We start from the raw sequence: 20,802 nt of genomic DNA, 5'->3' as shown, positions 1-20,802 counted from the left end.
ACACAATGGAGTATTACTCAGCCATTAAAAAGAATACATTTGAATCAGTTCTAATGAGGTGGATGAAACTGGAGCCTATTATACAGAGTGAAGTAAGCCAGAAGGAAAAACACCAATACAGTATACTAACGCATATATATGGAATTTAGAAAGATGGTAACAATAACCCTGTATACGAGACAGCAGAAGAGACACTGATGTATAGAACAGTATTTTGGACTCTGTGGGAGAAGGAGAGGGTGGGATGATTTGGGAGAATGGCATTGAAATATGTATAATATCATATATGAAACGAGTTGCCAGTCCAGGTTCAATGCACGATACTGGATGCTTGGGGCTGGTGCACTGGGACGACCCAGAGGGATGGTATGGGGAGGGAGGAGGGAGGAGGGTTCAGGATGGGGAACACATGTATACCTGTGGCAGATTCATTTTGATATATGGCAAAACCAATACAATATTGTAAAGTTAAATAAAATAAAATTTAAAAAAATGAATGATCTCAAATAATAAAATTACCTTTTAAAAAATCTTATACTAGACAAAAAGGAGAATCCAATTCACTAAACTTTAAGGGCACTTGTGGACACAGCTGAATTAGAAAAGGGAGCCCAAGTTCTCAAGGGACACTCGGGACCACTGCTCAGACACTGCCTCTGGAAGAGTTAAGGAGCCCTGGGGTCCTCATCAGGACAAGATGAGGGTCAGTATATTGTGATGAGGACCAGGGCACGTGATGGGGACCAGGGCACGTGATGGGGACCAGGGCTAGATGTTGAAGACCATGGCAGTGCGTCCCATGGCCCAAAGAGGCCTGGCACCTCTGTGCCCATCACCAGGTCAACTGTGGGATGAGACTTACCTCCTCCACAGGAGACGGAGCACTCGGAGCGGATGGTCACCCACGTGTAGCTGGGCTGGGCTCCAAGCTTCTTCTCAACCTCCAACCTTGGCATGGAGTATTCCCAGGCAATGCCTGGGTTCCTTCCCTGAAACAGAAGCTACAAAATAAAAAAGGGAAAGAGAAAATGAGTTAAAGTAGAACATACAGTAGGTAACTTGGGATTCCCTGGTGACTCAGTTGGTAAAGAATCTGCCTGCAATGTGGGAGACCTGGGTTCGACCCCTGGGCTAGGAAGATCCCCTGGAGGAGGGCATGGCAACCCACTCCAGTATTCTTGCCTGGAGAATCCCATAGACAGAGGAGCCTGGCGGGCTAGAGTCGATGGGGTCACATAGAGTTGGACATGACTGAGCCACTAAGCACAGCACAGAACCAACATATAGAAGGTAATCTGTTTTAAGCTCTTGAAACATTAGTCGTGTCAATAAGAAGATGATCGTAATATTAAACTAGACTCAAATACATCTATAAAAATATATAGACATTTGATTCTTTTGCTGTATGCATATTCCCTTCATAGTCTTTGCAACCTAACAAAGGGATCTGGTTCTTTTCCTGGGTGTTTCCTGGAAAGCCCCAGCCATCCTCCCCAGCTGAGCAAATCAGAAAGTGATACTTAAAAAGCACCTTCACAATTCCTAGTGAGTTCCAAACAACCAACAGTTGAGTGCATCTCATCTCTGCAGGATGGAAGCTAACTCTGAGTCCTTTCTCAGGGGATGGGATGCAGAGATCTTCTGCCTACTGACATGTTCCGTGTGGGCGCAGGAGGAAAGATGCCCTCTCTGGCTGGGCACACCTGTGAGCCATGCTTAGCACATGGAATGGCACTTGGACTCTTCACTTCCTAGCTGGAAACCTGACCACACGGGCCAACTACCTTTTCCTCCTAAAGGTATCTGATCCCTTGATCTCGATGACAGGCTTTTTTGTGTGTGTGTGTGGGGAGGGGGGAGCATGGAACTTAGCCATTAGCCTGTTACTAGAAATCCCATCTCTGAAGCCTTCACTGCTTCTTAATGGGAAGGCTCAGTGGATAGTCACTGGATCTTCCCCGACTCCCTGGCACCACAGTCCCGTCCCCGACAACACAGCTCAAATCTAGTTGGGCAAGATGCTATAGGACAGGGATAAGCCCTGGACAGATGGCCGCACTGCAGGCCATAGATCTGCTCTTGCACCTGACATCCTGAAATGGGAAACGGGGTTCTCAGTAAGCCTCGATCACTTTCAACCCTGACCGATCTCTGTTTCTCTGTGAGTAATAAAGCTAAAAGGGGCTTCCCAGGTAAAGAAACTGCCTGCCAATGCAGGAGATAAGGTTCAATCCCTGGGTCAGGAAGATCCCCTGGAGGAGGAAATGGCAACCCACTCCAGTATTCTTGCCTGGGAAATCCCATGGACAGAGAGCCTGGTGGGCTACAGTCCAAGGGGTCCCAATGAGTCAGATAGGACTGAGCACACATGCGCGTTAAAGCTAAAAGCCTGAGATGGTGGGAGAGAAATAACCAAGGCAGGAATCCAGGGTAAACATGTCTACAGAGGGGAGGGGGAGCAGTCCCAGGTCGAGAGGGGAGACGGAGGTGGGACATGTGGAGATGAGGCATCTCTCAGGATGATGCAAGGATGGCGGGATGGAGCTGCGAGGCCCACGTTGCAGGTGGAGGGCACCTGGGGGGCTTCACAACTGCACACACAGGTGCAGGCTGAGGGGGCAACTTTTGAACCAAGTTTTTCCTTTAAATGTGCACAGAAACGTAAAAACGCGTGAAATTAGTGTGTCCGCTGCGTGTTGCCACCATCTGCCTGGTCCCAAGGGGACACGTGACATTGGTAGAAGTTGCTCAAGCGTATCTCATGGGCCTGTGCCATCTTGGGCAGAACACAGAGGGGCTTGTGTAGGAGGTGAGTGTGAGGGTCCCTGCCTGGCACTGGGCCCAGGCGGTGGGTTCTCATCTCACTCCCGTTTCCACCGGACTCAGAAGAATCCTGATCCCGCCTGAAACACAGGCACAGACAGAGCCCCCCCACAGCGGCCGCTTCTCACGGCCTCAGAGCTTACAGGAGAGAAGCAGGCTTAGGTCACAATCCACTAATAAAGATGGAAAACCCAGGACTGCATGCTGTGTGTCCTTACAAATTTCATCACGCGTCTAGAGACGAAAGACGAGCGGTCCACTGGCCCACTCAGTCTCTGCATTGATTAGTCTTGTTTCTGAGACATTAACTGCAAACAACTTTCTGGGGACGTGATATTTTGCCAATACAGCCTTGAACCTACAGAAATGCCCCAAGACCCCCCGTCCAAGCCCTGAGAGCAGGAGGCTGGGGTTCACCTCCACGATCAGCGTTTCGTTGGTTGGCCCAGGAGAGGCTAAGCTCTCAGGCTCCTTGTAGGAACGTCTGTAGTCAAAGGTGGTTCCTGAAAACTTGTACTGGCCAGGCCAGTCCACCGTCCAGTGTCCGTTCAGGTAGTACTTTTTGAGTGCATTTCGCACGGAAATGTAGGAGGTAGATACGTTCGTTTCATAGATGCGGATGCTCCGGGCTCCGGAGGGGATGGTGACCATCTGGTAATATTCTGGGCAGAGGAAACGGGAGGGGAGAACGTGGTGTTTCAGCAGCGCAGGGCCAATCCCAGTGCCCGCGGCTCTCTGTGACCAGCCCTTGGGGATCAGGGTTTGGAACCTGGAGGTCTAGTTTGGCCATCCAGGTCCATGATTCCTATAAAGGAGTTTTTTTCTTTTTTTTAATTGGAACAGAGCTATTGTAATATTCATGGTTTCTAAAAACTACTTTAATTGAAATAACCTAGCAACCACTTCTAATCAAAACAGAGGGTTTGAGAAGCAAAGCAGGCCAGGAATCACACAGGGCTCTCAGGACCCTGCCTATTGGCTCTTTTCACTACACCCTCCTCCTTCCCACAGAGGGTCCCTTTCCGTCTCTGCTTAGGTGGTGGGCGGATCCCACGGGTGGACTCACGGTTGGTGCGGTGCTGCTTGGCGTAGAGGCCCTTGTGCATTGTGCAGCTGGAGTTGTTGCCCCGGCACACGCCGCAGGCATCTTCCGTAGCATCGGACCCCAGGATATTGTCACACCCCACTCTCTGTGGGACCCACGAGGCCACGGGTCATTCATGAAAGACAAGACAACAGGAGCGAAGTCACAAACCTTTCCCCGGAGAGTTGAAAAGTTTCACCAACACGGGAGAGTTAACAAATATTTATTGGATACCCAGTATGTGCACTGTGAGACTGTCAAGCTATGCTTCTGTCCAAAGGAGACCTTCTCATGGCAAACACAGCCTGTCCTCTTTGGCATTGCTACACGACTGTCCTGTCTGGAGCCCTGGATTACACCTATCAGATTGTCTTGTGGGAGACGTGGGTAAATTTCAGCCCGACGTGAAGAGCCAAGCACAAATGACAAGAGATGTGGCTTCATGGGGGTCCACTGGAATTCACCTCGTGCTTGTGAATTGTCTTGTGTAGAGATAAAGAAGGAACGTAGGCCATGGGACGATTATTCCCAAATTATAGCACATTTGGCTATGGTCTTAGAATTTTAGCAGCTCTTTATAAATTCTATGACGCTTGCTAGTCTTACATTTCCTAACAAAAAATATAGGCTACCTAAAAAAAAAAAAAAAAAATCCATTCAGAAATGAAGTAATCAGGGTCCACAATCCCTTGTTTGAAATACCAGGACCAGATACAGTGCAGAACTCGGGGTTTTTGGACTGCAGGAAGGTGAGTAACATGTTATACATAAGATGTGGGGACATCGATGATGTTTGTAAACTCACACACTGAGCGGGATAAACATAACTGAAGACAGTCTCATCAATTCAAGGCAGCTTTGCAAACACATAAATTCAAGTTGCCTTATATTTTACAGCCAAATAAACTTTCCATTTTGCAGCTCTTTGGACTTTAGAATTAAAAATAAGGAATTGTGACACTCTATCACTAAGAGTACATAAAAGCAATGAGATATTTAACAAATTGACTGATAATCAGACACGGTGGGTGGAGACCTGAGCGTTTCAAAAAGCTGAAAGAGATCTGAACAGTGTGTTTGTGTGTGTGTGTGTGTGTTAGTTGCTCAGTTGTGTCTGGTGTCTGACTCTTTGCAACCCCATGGACTGTAGCCCGCCAGGCTCTTCTGTCCGTGGGGTTCTCCAGGCAACCCACTGCACTGACTTGCCATTCCCTTCTCCCAGGGATCTTCCCCACCCAGGGATGGAATCCGGGTCTCCTGCACTGCAGGCGGATTCTTTACCGTTTGAGCCCCCAGGGAAGCCCTGTGTGTGCTGCTTTAGTCTAACCTCATAGTGCTGGTCCAACTTTACCGCCGTCACGGTTTACACTTTTAGAGGAAATCAGATCTGGGACCAAGGTCTTTGGACTCCACTGAATACAGATATTGAGTCACTTCCCTGAAAAGCCCGGTATTTGTCACTGCACATAGCCCCCTCCCTTTGTTTATTAATGTAACGAAATGCTCCCCACATCTCACTTCTGCACATGGTGATAAGCTCAGAGCTTTGGGTCCACACAGCATCCCCTGTTTCCCAGCCCATGCCCTGAGTCCCTCTCCAGCAGGAGTGAGGCTGTGATCTCCCCAAGACCCTGCCAGAACGATGCAGTGGCCCCTGGCTCTAAGCTGTCCCTGGCTTCATTCACTCTGACGCCACTGCCAGGTGACTGCCGTCTGATGCTGCGACTCTGCCGGTCCCCAGTCGCAGTGTCTTCCACCGAAATGTGAGGGTAAAACCGAGTCTTCCAGCAAATGGCCCTTTGTGAGCACCTCTTCCTCCACTCACCACCCTCAGCGCCCCCAGCTCCTGCCTGCCTCCTTGTTCTCTGACCACCAAACCCGTTCCTGCAGCCCATGATTCCTGTACCACCAGGTCCCCCTCCCCCTCCCCGTTTCCCCCTCGGCCCTCTTCCATCTCATCCTTTCAGGTCTAGCTCCCCTCCCCAGCAGTCCTGAGAGTTTCCCGGGTCCACATCTAAGAGGGAAGCAGCTTGTCCCTCCCGTGGAGATCTGCACACACCTCCACTGCCAAACTGCCTCCTTCTGTGCTCATGGATTTCTCTCCCTCTGGGCTGCAACAGGGAGGGAAAGGGTGTGGTTTTCGGTGTCTGGTCTCCCTAGCCCCTTACAGGATGCCTGGCACAAAGCGGACTGTTGGGAGATGTTTGTTGAACGAATGAATGATCATTATTACCTCACATATCCCATCTATACAAACATTACGGCTATCCTCCGAGCATGGAGTCCCATCTGTGACTTTATTTGACAAAGAAAAGAAGAAATCAAATCCTTCTGCGATACAGTAGAGTTTGCAGAAGTCCTGATCTTAAAAAGAAATACACACACAAACACAAATAAGAAAGATACTTAAGCTCTGATCACTTTTTGCTCTAAATGTTATAGACTATTTTTTTTCTTTTTTTGCCCATAAAAACTCCCACACAATAATACATAGCAAAGACATTTTTAAAATTGCCTCTTTTGGCTTCATTTTCCCTTTCATTTTTAAATTATTTTTTAAAGCTTCACTATTAATTTTTATTTTACTCTACTGTGTCCTTTATTGATACTCATTCTATACACAGTGGTTGGCACATAACAGGCATTCAATAAACATTTGTTGACTTGAACTACATTACTGTTCAACTATTTTACTAGTATAATTAATTGATCTGTGTAGAAATGCAAAAAATCACTACCATGTGCAGCAATATACAAAATTCTTACAAATAAAGTATAATAAAATAATTGAAATAATCACAAAATTTCTTAATTAGCTACTATATTTACTAAAACACATAATATTTTTAAACTGATAAAGGAAATAACTTTTGGATGAAATCTCCAAAGAATATTGGTTTTTCTTAAAAAATATAATGAACTGCCAAAAATATTGTAACACGGAGAATACAGATCTCATTATGTACTTAAGACTGGAAGATCAAGTTCACACCCTCTCTCGGTAACCCACTTCAAGGACTTATGATTTATATGGCTAATATGAACTTTTGTAGAAACTTTTTTCCTTTGTTCTCTTCTCAGTAAAGAAGGGAAGAGTTGATAATAAATATTAAACAAGGGAACAGTTGATAATAAATATTTATCTGCCTTAGGAATTTTCATTGGCCCAATGCTCATATACAAATATGTCCTTTATTGTGCAGGATAATAGAACTGACTGAATAATGCTAAGAATCAAATTTAATATTTGTTTTCATGATCAATGACCATATTTACTGAAGACTAGAAAAACCAGAAACAGCACACAGATTTTTTGACCCTGATCTCAAGGTTCTTTCTCCTTTATTCTTCTGCTTACTTGTTTCTTACTGGCTTAATTTTTACTGAGTATGGAAGTAATAACCCAACAAAAAAATCCTTTGTATAAAACTGCTTCAATTTTCCTTACAGAATTTATTGATTTCATAAACCTCTCACCATGATAACATTATATATATATTGAGATAGTTAAAGTGAGTGCCACGTGAGATAAGGCCCAACTTATGTATTCCCCAAGTATTTCCTGATAATATTCTCAATTCCAAAGAACACGATGTTTAGGTGTTCTTTGAATTTATTCTCAAATTATACTACTATATTATACTTATTCTCAAATTATACTCAAGTTATTATAATGATAAGAATAATGCATATTTCTCTCCACCTGGAGAGTAAAATCTTACATACAGTACAAATAAGCTTCTTGGTTCCTAAATTATAGATCAAACCTTTCCAAATACAGTATAGTATCTGATTTTCCAAAAGATACGGATATTTTATCTTTCATTTTTCAGCAATGCTAATCATTCAGTGGGCGATATACTCATCGCCATATCACCATCAACTACTGTGATTTGTAATTTTAAAAGAATTGATTCATTATCAATAAATCATCTACTTTGAGTGTTTCATCACTTCTTAAAGATTCTTTAAAGGTATTTTGCACAGACTCACTATCTAGCTTGCTGTTTTTCTGAGCACACAGCTCGTCAGGTTTAAATAAGATGCCTTGGGGCAGGCAGAACAGACCTAACAACCAGAACAGAATCTGTGACTGGCCTCACAGTATTCGGTCTACCTGGACCCACTCTACAGACGACGCAGTTCTTTAAAGAGTGAAGCAGCCGAGGCCGCTACCAGAAAGCGTGATTTGAGATTTACCTTCCACGTGGGTGTATGGCTTCCACTTGTAGGACCATCCTCGGAACCGTTTGCCGTTGAACTCGGCGCACTGCTGGGCGCGGAAGTCGATGCTGTTGTGGGGACATGTGTGACTGTTGCAAAGCTTCAGAGTTCGCGTGGAGCCCACACAAAACTTGCCGCCATGCGATGGTCTGAAATGTGTAGTTCATGGTTAGAAACTCGCCTTAGAACAGCTACTTACCCCTGCCTTGAATCGGGCTTGTTAGGGAGAGGGAGCAGGTAATGTTAAGGTATTTACTGTCACCAGTCAAGGAAAGTGCCTTTCTAAGAAGCCCCTTGCACTTGTTACATACTGACAATATGGGTAGTGTTTTCCTTTTTTATTGGGTGTATTGTTTGCAATATTGATACAACAGGTTAGAACTTTGAAAGCGGGTGGCATGTATTTGCTCGTCTCCCCACAGACTCAATGGACGTGAGTTTGAGTGAACTCCAGGAGTTGGTGATGGACAGGGAGGCCTGGCGTGCTGCAATTCATGGGGTCGCAAAGAGTCGGACACGACTGAGCGACTGAACTGAACTCTAGGAGGCAGGTGGGCACCTCTGTTCTCTGATCTAAAAAGCAGAGCATGACTAAGGGCAGTGGTGAAAAGCAGAAATGAGCCTAAAATTCAACTGCTTCATTCTCCAGATGGCAGCTTCCTTCCACTCCCAGCTTCCTGTGACAAGGAAGGGGATGGAAGGAGCAGTCGTCCTCCACTGGCTGCAAGGGACAGTAAACAACCCCTTCACCCCTAGAATTCACGCAGGCACCCCCGAAGGGGAGCACCTTGCCAAAGCAGGAGACCACCTGGGTCTCATGCATTAAAGACAGGACTAATATAAATCATTTTGCTTAGTGTCAACGTAAGTTAAACAAATAAAGGTGTACAATGAGGGCTGAACACCCTTTCACTCCACCGCACTGAGTTCTGCTTCTAACACCCTTGTCTCCCACAGAAGACACAATGAAACCACACACCGCGCAGGGAAATATCCTTGATGAAAAACCAAGGCTTTGTTTTTCTCACTTGAAAAAACTGTCCCTACTGATTCTCACTCATTTGTGTTCTCTATATTTTTCTTATGACTTATTTCCATATTTTAGATGGAACCTTGGTATTTCATGTAAACGGACTACAATCGAGTTCCTGAATATTGTTGTCGGGTCTGTTACTTTTGGGGCTTCCCTGGTGACTCTGCTGTAAAGAATCTGCCTGCTAATGCAGGAGAGTTGGGTTCAACTCCTGGGTTGGGAAGATCCCTTTAAGAAGGAAATGGCAACTCACTGTGGTATTTTTGCCTGGGAAGTTCCATGGAGAGAGGAGCCTGGTAGGTCTATGGGGCCGCAAAGGGTTATATATGACTGAGAAGCTGAGCATCCATGCACAGTTACTTTTGTTGTGGTCAAATAGTTACAAGCGCCTTAAATCATATCACAGAGACATCACTATACAATAAATGCCTGAGTGAAAGGGCTTTCTGCCTTGGAATTCTTTTGCAGTAATACAAGAAGTACAGAATTATTTTCACTGAGCTTCCTTCCACATACTCTTTGGGAAGTTTGTCACAGAGAGATGGCTCGCTGGGGAGGAGGGAGGTCTGAGCGCTCACCTGGGGTTTGTGCAGAGTCTGTCCCTGTGCGACACCCCTCCTCCGCAGGTCCTGGAGCAAGGAGACCAGGGAGACCAGTCTGACCAGTGACCGTGAGTGGGTTTGGGGCCTTCGTCCCCGTATTTCACACACTGTCCTCCGCGGCACCACTGAAAATTAAAACAAAAACAAGAACAGTGATCTGACTGTGGGTGGAGACTGACTTCATCACTACAGCAATGCTCAGCCCTGGAAACTTGGTAGTATAAGCAGATATCAGTCTCCCTGCCCTCAGGAGCACATAATGAAAATACATTTAACACTTCTTTTTTTTTTTTTAATTGAAGTATAACTGCTTTACAGCATTGTGTTAGTTTCTGCTGTACCACAATGTGAATCAGCCACATGTATACTTATGTCTCCTCCTCCTGGAGCTTCCTTCCCAGACCCCCTCACCCTCATCCCACCCCTCTGGTCATCATGGAGCACCAGGCTGAGCTCCCTGTGTTACACCGCAGCTTCCCACTAGCTTTCTATTTCACACACGGCAGTGTATATATGTCAATGCCACTTTTATTCTTTCCAAAGTTAGCCTTGTTCTATAAATCCGCGTGAAGGGAAGATACAGAGAAGACTAGTTTTCAGGCATCTGTCTGAGCTGCTGGAATCTTGCACATGTAGTCAAGTTTTGTTGTAGGAACACGTAGTCCAATTGTTCACCTCTCAGGTGTGTGAACTCTAATCTTCCCTGGCAACAACACGCTCTTCATCTCTTGCTGTCAGAACAGACTGACTGTCGGGCAGAAAAGTCCAGCTGGAGGGTCTGTGTGTCTCAACACCTTGTCATTTCCGTCCGGTGCTTCGTGCTTTTACTCCGAAGCACCTGGGCTGGGAGCCTGGAGGCTTTAAGTGATGCCTGTCAGAGGTCACACAGCCTTCTGAGGACACGAGACAACCCACACAGGGCTCCACCTGTCCTGGGGAGGCCGGGGATGCTATCAGCTCCCCTTCCTCTAGAGAAGCGCCCATTGATGTTATTCTGCTAAAGTCCCCGTGGTTCCTGCACTGGCACCACGTGCAAAAGCTACACAAGATAGAGAGCTGCATTCAGTGGCCTGGGTTTTCTCACTGATGGACTTACGCACTGGGCACAGTCGGCATTCTGATGGCAAACACCGTAGGAGACTAGAAAATAATAGTTCTAGGAAGGCAAAAACAACCTACCAATATTGATATGGTCGCTGAAAACAGCTTATGATTCCTTCTAGTACTTGGTGTCTACTGCATACATTCGACCTGAGATGCAGAAAGCGCTGGGTTCGATGCTCGATACTGGATGCTTGGGGCTGGTGCACTGGGACGACCCAGAGGGAGGGTATGGGGAGGGAGGAGGGAGGAGGGTTCAGGATGCGGAACACATGTATACCTGTGGCAGATTCATTTCGATGTTTGGCAAAACCAATATAACATTGTAAAGTTTAAAAATAAAATAAAATAGATAATGTAACAATAAAAAAAAATAAAGTCACTTGGCTAATTCCTCTGTCAAGTCATGGTTAAGCCAATACCTTGACTTAAAGCCTAAATGGGACTTGTTTAGGTTAAATTATTTCATTTTTCTTGGGATGCTTATAAATTACTTTAATAAAATTTGGTCTAGTTTTATTTTAAAATGACATAAAGTGTTTACATGATGTAAGGATTTGTTTTAAAATGACACGAATCAGAGATCAAATTGCCAACATCCATTGGATCATAGTAAAAGCAAGAGAATTCCAGAAAAACATCTACTTCTGCTTAATTGACTATGCTAAAGCCTTTGACTGTGTGGATCACAACAAATTGTGGACAGTTCTTCAAGAGATGGGAATACCAGACCACCTTACCTGTCTCCTGAGAAAGCTGTATGCAGGTCAAGAAGCAATAGTTGGAAACAGACATGGAACTACAGACTGGTTCCAAATTGGGAAAGGAGTACATCAAGGCTGTATATTGTCACCCTGCTTAATTAACTTATATGCAGAGTACATCATGTGAAATGCCAGGCTGGATGAAGCACAAACTGGAATCAAGATTGTTGGGAGAAATATCAACAACTTCAGATACGCATACACCCTTATGGCAGAAAGTGAAGAAGAACTAAAGAACCTCTTGATGAAGGTGAAAGAGGAGAGTGAAAAAGCTGGCTTAAAACTCAACATTCAAAAAATGAAGATCATGACATCCAGTCCCATCACTTCATGCCAAATAGATGGGGAAACAATGGAGACAGTGACAGACTTTATTTTCTTGGGCTCCAAAATCATTGCAGATGGTGACTACAGCAGTGAAATTAAAAGACACTGGGTCTTTGGAAGGAAAGTTATGAAAAACCTAGACAACGTATTAAAAAGCAGAGACATTAGTTTTCCAACAAAGGTCCATAGAATCAAAACTATGATTTTTCCAGTAGTCAGGTATGGATGTGAGTGTTGGACCATAAAGAAGGCTGAGCACTGAAGAACTGATGCTTTTGAACTGTGGTGTTAGAGAAGACTCTTGAGAGTTCCTTGGACTACAAGGAGATCAAACCAGTCCTGAAGGAAATCAGTCCTGAATATTCACTGGAAAGACTGATGCTGAAGCTGAATCACCAATCCTTTGGCCACATGATGAGATGAGCCAACTCATTAGAAAAGACCCTGATTCTGGGGAAGAGTGAAGGCAGGAGGGGAAGGGACGACAGAGGATGAGATGGTTGGATGGCGTCACTGACTCAATGAACATGAGTTTGAGCAAGCTCTGGGAGGTAGTGAAGGGCAGGGAAGCCTGGTGTGCTGCAGCCCATGGGGTCACAAAGAGTTGGACCCGACTGAGAGACTGAACAACAACAAAGGGTTTATGTAATGTTTTTCTGAAACTTGGAGTTTATTCTTTTATTTTTTGATGTAAGCAAATAATGTAGATTAATCATTCCTTTTCTTTCATAAATGACTCCATGTTACCCACATCTTTTTCCATTCTCTTTTTTTCACTTAACTCTATATTCTGTAGTTCATTCCATAGAAGAAGGTAGACACATCCCTCACTCCTTTGTTGCAGCAACAAAACATTCCAGTAAGTGTATTTCCAATCCATGTCCTTCTGATGAACACTTGCATCATTTCCAGGCTTTTGCTTTGATAATCATTGCTTCAATAATTGTATTGCAAAAAACCGAATTTTTTTTTTTGCTGTTTTTGTCAGAGTGTACTTTTGTAAAATTGAAGTGAAGTTGATTTACAATACTGTGCTAGTTTCAGGTTTATGGCAAAGTGATTCAGTTATACTTACATAAATATGTACTTTTTTTCAGAATCTTTTCACTTGTAGGTTATTATACAATTTATAATATAGTTCCCCATGCTGTAAAGTAGGTCCTTGCTGTCTACTTTATGTATAGTGGTGTGCATCTGTTAATGCCACGCTCCTACTTTATTCCCCTTTGGTTGCCATATGTTGTTTCCTATATCTGTGAGTCTATTTCTGTTTCATTTATAAATTCACTTGTGTCATTTTTTAGACTCCACATATCATATGATATTTGTCTTTCTCACTTAGTACGATAATCTCTAGGTCCATCCGTGCTGCTGCAAATGCCATTATTTCACTCCTTTTTATGGCTGAGTGATATTCCATTGCATACATGTACCAAATCTTCTTTATCCATTCGTCTGTTGATGGACATTTAGGTTGCTCTCATATCTTGGCTACTGTAAATAGTGCTGTTATGAACATATGGGTGCATGTACCTTTTTAAATTATCATTTTCTCTGGATATATGACCAAGATTATCCTTAAGTGAATATTCTTAAAAATTATTTTTAAAAAGTTATATTTTTTGTGAATTTGAGGAGAAGCCACTACATCTTCTCCCAAGAAAGTTGCATGTAGACACACAAACATACATACACGCACACAATTTCGAGCATAATTTCTCACAGGTTGCAGACCCCTGCAGCTGGTGAGTGAGGTGGTCAGCATAAGATCTTTGTGTTAAGTAGACACACAAAATGTCTGAAGAAGCACTGGTTGTATTTCTAAGAACCATTCCATTTGGTCGCAGTTTTATATTTTATTGATGACTTGAAAGAAGGCTTTCTCTTGGGCAGTGTGATGTCACCATGAAGCACACATCCTGTTGTGATGCTGACCACGAAATCCACTGTCACTCTGAAACCCAGTACAGACAGGGAAGCAGCATAATGAGTCACGAAAACTGATGCCGTGGAGGAGAAAATGAGCCCTACATATCAGCTCAGCCAGGTGCATGACCTGGGCACTGACTCAGGTGCCCCGAACCTGCCCTCCTCTGAGCATCAGGCATGATGGAAACCACCAGACTGAGTTGTTCCAGGGACCCAAGGTAATGACCCAGTCCTTGTACCAAACGTAATCACAAAGCGAGAGCTGGTTTAATTTTACATTAGGGATCACCGAAGAACCAGAGTCTGCTTTGGCATGCATCCAGGCTGTAGTCCTCATCCCCTTGCTATGGATTTCTCATGGCGAGAGCACAGGGAACCCAGTGTCTTTTTCCTGGAAGAGTTCTTGGGTCTACAGTGGGGGCTACCGTAGGTTTACCCTCCAGATGCTTGTGGGGATTCAATGTATATAATGCTCTAAGGACAGCTCCTGTCACTAAAAGATGCACTGACCACGGGTCAGGTGTACCAGCATGCAGGTCCACCCAGAGCCTCATTGTTGTAGCCGGTGGAGGGGAATAGGCTCCCATTCAGGAAAGAGATATACAGAAGCTGGAGAGCTACTGTCAGTTATCTAGAACATATCCACTGCTCTCGAATACCCCAAAGTACTGGCACACTGACTTTTGGTAATGCTCGCTTCTCAGTCAGTACACCTCATGGACACTGTGGACCAGTGATGCACAAAGACACACCACTAACACCAAAGAAGCTTTTACAGGGGCCTCTGATGCTTGTCCCATCCTGGCCACTGGGCACCCATGAGATTCTAGGCAGAACACTTAACGCCGTGCAATTCGTAAGGATCCATTCTGGCTTAATATATACTAATTCTTTTCAATTTGAAGGAAAAGGCTCTATTTGGAAACATAATGAAAAAAAAAATACCACGGAAAATCAGCAACAGAGGATGAGATGGTTGGATGCCATCACTGACTCAATGGACATCAGTTTAAGCAAACTCAGGAGATAGTGAAGGATAGGGGAGCCTGGTGTGTACTGCAGTCCCTGGGGACCCAAAGAGTCAGACACAACTTAGAAATTGAACAACAACAATTGTGCTTTCAAGGTAAACAGAATGTAATGATAATACACGGGTAGCACCAGAGTTATTACATCATCCCTGAAAAATAGTAGATTTTAAAGAAAGCAGGCTGCCTGGAGAGCCAAGCCACACTGGTGTGCACCATCACCAGGGCAACAATGGGAGGGCTACCAATCTTTCAAGAAATCAGCATAATTTTGAAAACTTTGCAATCAAGTATATGCAGGGAGTCATGATCACCTGCAGCTTAAAGCTCAGGTAAATTGCCTGGTTAAAGTGTCAGTCACTCAGTTGTGTCCAACTCTTTGGGAACCCATGGACTGTAGCCCACCAAGCTCCTCCGTTCATGGAATTCTCCAGGCAAGAACACTGGAGTGGGTAGCCATTTCCCTCTCTAGGGGATCTTCCTGACCCAGGGATACAACCTGGATCTCCTGCATCATGGGCAGATTCTTTACCATCTAAGCCACCAGGGAAGTCCAAATTCCCTGGTATCCTGTGACAACTGGCGTTTCTACATTGCAGTATCTCAGCAAATGCATTTCCTCTTTTGAGAAACTATTGTTCAGTCGTCAAGTCATGTCTGACTCTTTGCGACCCCATGGACTGTAGCATTCCAGGCTTCCCTGTCTCTCACTATCTCCCTGAGTTTGCTCAAGTTCATGTCCACAGGATGCCATCCAGCCATTTTATCCTCTGTCACTCTCTTCTCCTTCTGCCTTTTGAGAAACTAAAAGCATTCTTATTAGACTTTTTTGTTATGGACTAGTTTACTGCTGTCTATATCACTAGACAGATTTAAATATCAATCTCACCCTTGGAAGGTCTGAAAATAAAGCATATTAACAGATGTAGGATGAATGGTTCTTAGGTGCTATTCCTAGGCAAATTTACCTCACTTCTCTTCATTTTCTCAGTCAGCACTGCAATAATTTAACCTGAAAGCATGTTAACATTGTTTCTTAATACTGTAAATCCTTTCTTTCTGTACTCACATATAAATATGTTTATAGTGTAACAAAGTTTACTTCAGAATTTAAGTGTACTAGATCAATAATATTCAGGCATATGTTTCTCTTTTGTACTTGTTAGCATCACTAAAAAGTTCAGATACATAGAAGAAAAAATGGTTACGGTGACAATTTGGTTCTGACATATTTCTGTCTTTTTCTAGTAGCCTTTTATAGTTTGAAAAATACAATCACGCAGCTTAAATAAAAATAATTAAAATATTACTCTTTAGCAGTAAGAGAATTTAATTTTCAGTTTTAATGACAGAATTGTCATTGTCTCCCAGCTAGTAATGAACTTGCCATCTTATGAATTTTCTCTTTTCCCCAGGACAGCATCTTATTTTCCCAGGAGCAATAGTCAAAAGGCTCTGTTCAACAGTCTTCAATGGATGCTCTGAGGCTTTATCAGAACTACTGAACACTAGTTCTTTGTATGATTATAAGGTAGTCAAGAGTTTAACATTATCCCTCATTAAACAGAATCAGCCATCACCTGTTGCCTGACATCAGTGTCTAGTAATTGCAGGTATCTCATCAATGCATCACTAGAAAAGTGAGAAGGGGAGTCAGTCCTCTTCATAGAATTAATATAAATTAAGCAATTTTTCGACATAGTATCAGTTCAGTTCAGTCACTCAGTTGTATCAGATAGGAGCATAAAGATCAGGAAGACAGGCTCAGAAATACAAAGACAAAAGGAGGAAGGATGCATGGCTGAAAGGCTGACATCTGAATATGATGTCTGTACCTAAGGTGAGCTTCTTACCATGTCATGCCCACAAGTAGTGCCTTCTGCAGCTGGCATGAATTTAGTCTCACATTTCCTTCCTATCCGGTGGCACCACAGGGCTTTACAGATATCCTAAAATGGAAAGAAGTTCATTAGTATTACAAATAGTCCACACAGCTGTGATAAAATGTTGTCATTGTTTAGTTGTTAAGTCATGTGTGACTCTTTTGCCACCCTATGGACTGTAGCCTGCCAGGCTCCTGAGTCCATGGAATCTTTCAGGCAAGAACACTAGAGTGAGTTGCCATTTCCTCCTTTAGGGGATCTTCCTAACCCACGGATCAAATATGCATCTCTTGCTTTGGCAAGCGGGTTCTTTACCACTGAGATACCTAGAAAGCCCAGTATTACTGAAAAGTTTAAGGGAAAAACAACTGATACATATTAAAAGCTAATGTCTACTCAGGAGTAGGTACTCATGGTAGACTAATGACCCAGAAGTCTCATGTTCTAGACATGGTCCAACTTCATTCTATCCCCGAAGCTCTATTTATTTCTATTTATTCATCATACATTTAACAAAATTATACTTCCTAAATTAAAAATAAAATATGCTTAATCCAGACATTGAAGAAAAGTACAAATAATTAAAAATTAAGAAATTAAAAACCAATAACACATAACATTTCATAATTCACTCTTGCTCCTACCTTTCACTAACCTCTGCAACTCTGAATCCTCATTTCCATGTTAAAGATGATGATGAAACTTGCTGACATGTCCATTTCTCTAGCCAGTCATCCATTCATTCATTTACCCACCCATCCACCAACCCCAAATCTTTGATGAAGGTCTAGAATGTGCCAGGTATCTAGCTAGGCATGGGGTTTCATAAGCAATATGACCAGACCTACTCTCTCAAGAATGGTCTTAGAGGGAGTAGATCGGTGTAAATCACCACTGGTGAACATGGGAAGAGGTTCCCCTGCTACAAGGGAAAGAACATGGTGCAGCGTGGGCTTGCCATTAGAAAAGAGCTTCGCCTGAAGGACTCAGGAAAGGAGTGGGAGAAGATGGACAGATGAGTCAACTCTTCAGATCAAGTCTGGCTCTTTCCGAAGAGAAAGAATGAAGGGTTCATGCAAAGAAAGATAAGAAAGAACAATGGCATGTGCAGAGGAAGGAAGCTCCACATGGCTGATTCGTGAGCAAAATAAAACAAGATCTGAGGTTTAACCACAATAAAAAGCCTCTCCAACTGTAAGAAATTATTTACGCTTTTAGATCCAAAGGAACATCTTAGTGAAGGGTAGACCGTGGGGCTCATGAAATGATGGGACCTTCAGGAAAGCTGGTGGGGGCTGCAGTGCACATGACGAAAACATTTCTTAAATGACCTGTACAACTGTTCTAAATACTTGAACCAGTGCTGCACTATTTCCCAAGACATTTAATATCTGCATCTACAGGGTGCTTCCTGTTATAAAGAAAATGCAACACAGCAAAACTTCCACATGGTTCTGTCTGAAAAATGGCATTTCACGGCATCTGTGCCTCTACTTCCAGTTTCAGGTGGTGCTTCAGAGTGACTGTGCCTCTATTCCTGTTTCAGATGGCACCTCAGGGCGTCTGTGCCTCTTCTTCCTGTTTCAGGTGGCGATTCAGGGCGTCTGTGACTCTACTTCCTGTTTCAGGTGGCCTTTCACTGCGCCTGTGCCTCTACTTCCTGTTTCAGATGGTGCTTCAGGGCGTCTGTGCTTCTTCTTCCTGTTTCAGATGGTGCTTCAATGCCTCTACTTCCTGTTTAAGGTGGCGCTTCAGGGCGTCTGTGCCTCTTCTTCCTGTTTCAGATGGTGCTTCAATGCCTCTACTTCCTGTTTAAAGTGGCGTTTCACAGCGTCTGTTCCTCTACTTCCTGTTTCAGGTGGCGTTTCATGGCGTCTGTGCCTCTACTTCCTGTTTCAGGTGGCACCTCAGGGCGTCTGTGCCTCTACTTCCTGTTTCAGATGGCGCTTCACGGCATTTGTGCCTCTACTTCCTGTTTCAGGTGGCGCCTCAGGGCGTCTGTGCCTCTACTTCCTGCTTCAGATGGAGCTTCAGGGCGCCTGTGCCTCTACTTCCTGTTTCAGGTGGCGCCTCAGGGCGTCTGTGCCTCTACTTCCTGTTTCAGATGGCGCTTCACGGCATTTGTGCTTCTACTTCATGTTTCAACGATGCTAGAGATGAGCTCACACGAGGCTTTCTGCATTGTATGAGTGACTAATTGAAAGATTTTCCTTTTAGCAATCCATATGGATTTTACCTTCACAAAACATAATTCTGAAATCTCCATAAATTTATTCATTATATGTTTAACAGTTAAAATAGCTGTTAAAGACACCCCCCCCCCCACGCTTGTATCTCTCTCACTGAAAAGACAGATTTTCAGAACATGGAATTTTAAGAAGCTTTTGATGTTTTAATTTGGATATCAATTCATTGCTTTTATTTTGAGGTGTTCATAGTAATCTCCTATGGTTACAATCATGGTACTGTTAAATTGTATTTTCTCTGGAGCCTGACAGAATCATGAAGTGCTACTGGGGCAAACATGTCATGCCTGGTGGTCAGTGTTGCGCCTGGTTCTCATGACATTAATTAGCATGCTGTACCAGGGGTCTCTGTTCTTGGCCGGAATGGTGTTTAGAGATCAGAGCCATAAGAAGACCTAAAGGCATCCATAACATCAGGGGGCTGGGTGTCTGTAAGTCTCCAAAGGGACAGCTAGGAAGCTCTGTTTGCACGGATGACACACAGATTTCAGACAGTGGTGCAGGGGAGGGGTACCTGCCCTGATGTAACCTAGTGATTCGGGCAGCTGGGCAAGCACAAGCAAGGGGAAGGACACACAGATGGATAAGTGCATGATAAGGGAATGGTTAGCTCCTATGGCTGGGTTAGCAGGAGACACAGAGGCCCAGGGGAGGGTTTGGGCTTCTGAGAAGGTATCTGGTGTAAATTGGGCAGGACAGATAGGGCAGGCAGAACCCGGGTATCCTCTTTGTATGTAGCTGCCCATCGACTTGTCCCGGGGGCCACATGAAGTGTCAGAGGTCCTGTGCCCCCTTTAGGGCTTGGCACCCGACAGGCACCAAATTCATGCCAGTGTCCTTTCTCAATTCCGATCATGAGGAGATGTGAGCTCACTTCCAGTTCCCAGCCTGGTTCATGGCTGTGGCTGGAGGGAGCCAATGCTGCTAATTCCTGGGGCGGTTTCAGAGATGATGGAAGAGGGTAAAATAAATGGGGCTTTAAAATGTTAAATTATTTTTATGTTTTTGTCATCAATACCTGGAACAGTGCTTAGCACCTGGCTGGCTTTCAATAAATGCTTTCTGAGTGAGTCAAACATCTGTTAGTTTGTTTCTGTGGAAACGTTGGACAGAGTGAGCAGAAACTTCTTTAGTGTAAAATGATCATAATAGTGATCAGTGGATTGTGATCATGAAAACATCTACGATAATTTAGGAGGGTAACCTTATGATATGAAAATGCTACACCGAGACTACTGCTAAAAGTATTTTCATAGTCTTCTTACATGATAGTTTTGGGTAACGTTCTGCAGAATATAGACATATAGATGGAAGATACTAATGAAAGTGACGGTTTTTAAGTTTTTTAAATAAGAAGCTCCCATGTAGAGGAGGCTGGTGGCCATCAGCACACCACTAAATCATATGATGTGTCTCTTCTTCAGCCTGTGCCCAGTTTATGCCATCTGTGTATTTCAGCCCCATCCTTCAAACTGCTCAGTCCCCAATTCTAGGCCCCCAGGTAGAAATAAATCAAGAGTTACAAGAGCCTTGAAATATATAATTCATGTTATTGTGTTCTAACATGTCAGAAAGTATTCGAGGCTTTGGTGTCTTTATGTAAATGCTGGCCACTTAATAACAATGTGACATTCTATCCTGGAAAACAAATAGAAAACCTAGTATCTCAAATGATGTTTATTTTGTTATCTAAACAACTCAAATCCAATTATTCCCTCTTGGTTTTATCATATTTTGACTTTACTGCTAACTTCTGGA

The 20,802-nt window shown here is 43.8% G+C and overlaps 1 protein-coding gene across 3 annotated transcripts in view; it reads right to left on the bottom strand.

The window, feature by feature from the left end:
* The window catches only part of ADAMTS16 (ADAM metallopeptidase with thrombospondin type 1 motif 16), a 193,374-nt gene that overhangs the window by 76,143 nt on the left and 96,429 nt on the right, over positions 1-20,802 (bottom strand). For 2 of the 3 annotated variants that reach the window (XM_086362465.1, XM_086362466.1), the window contains exons 11-17: positions 16,769-16,864; positions 9,743-9,891; positions 8,108-8,280; positions 6,141-6,271; positions 3,890-4,013; positions 3,241-3,485; positions 863-1,001 (exon numbers count right to left, since the gene is read on the bottom strand). In XM_086362465.1, coding sequence (XP_086218591.1) covers positions 863-1,001; positions 3,241-3,485; positions 3,890-4,013; positions 6,141-6,271; positions 8,108-8,280; positions 9,743-9,891; positions 16,769-16,864 — 1,057 coding nt within the window. The remainder of the gene's footprint in view (positions 1-862; positions 1,002-3,240; positions 3,486-3,889; positions 4,014-6,140; positions 6,272-8,107; positions 8,281-9,742; positions 9,892-16,768; positions 16,865-20,802) is intronic. The other variant, XR_015149151.1, reaches the window with a different exon arrangement.

Source organism: Bos grunniens, chromosome 20 (genome assembly GCF_055505025.1).
Source record: "Bos grunniens cultivar Pamir isolate PY7600 chromosome 20, Bosgru_T2T1.0, whole genome shotgun sequence".
NCBI classification, from domain to species: Eukaryota; Metazoa; Chordata; class Mammalia; order Artiodactyla; family Bovidae; genus Bos; species Bos grunniens.
The sequence above is the reverse complement of the archived record's forward strand: the minus strand, read 5'-3'. Positions and strand labels throughout refer to the sequence as shown.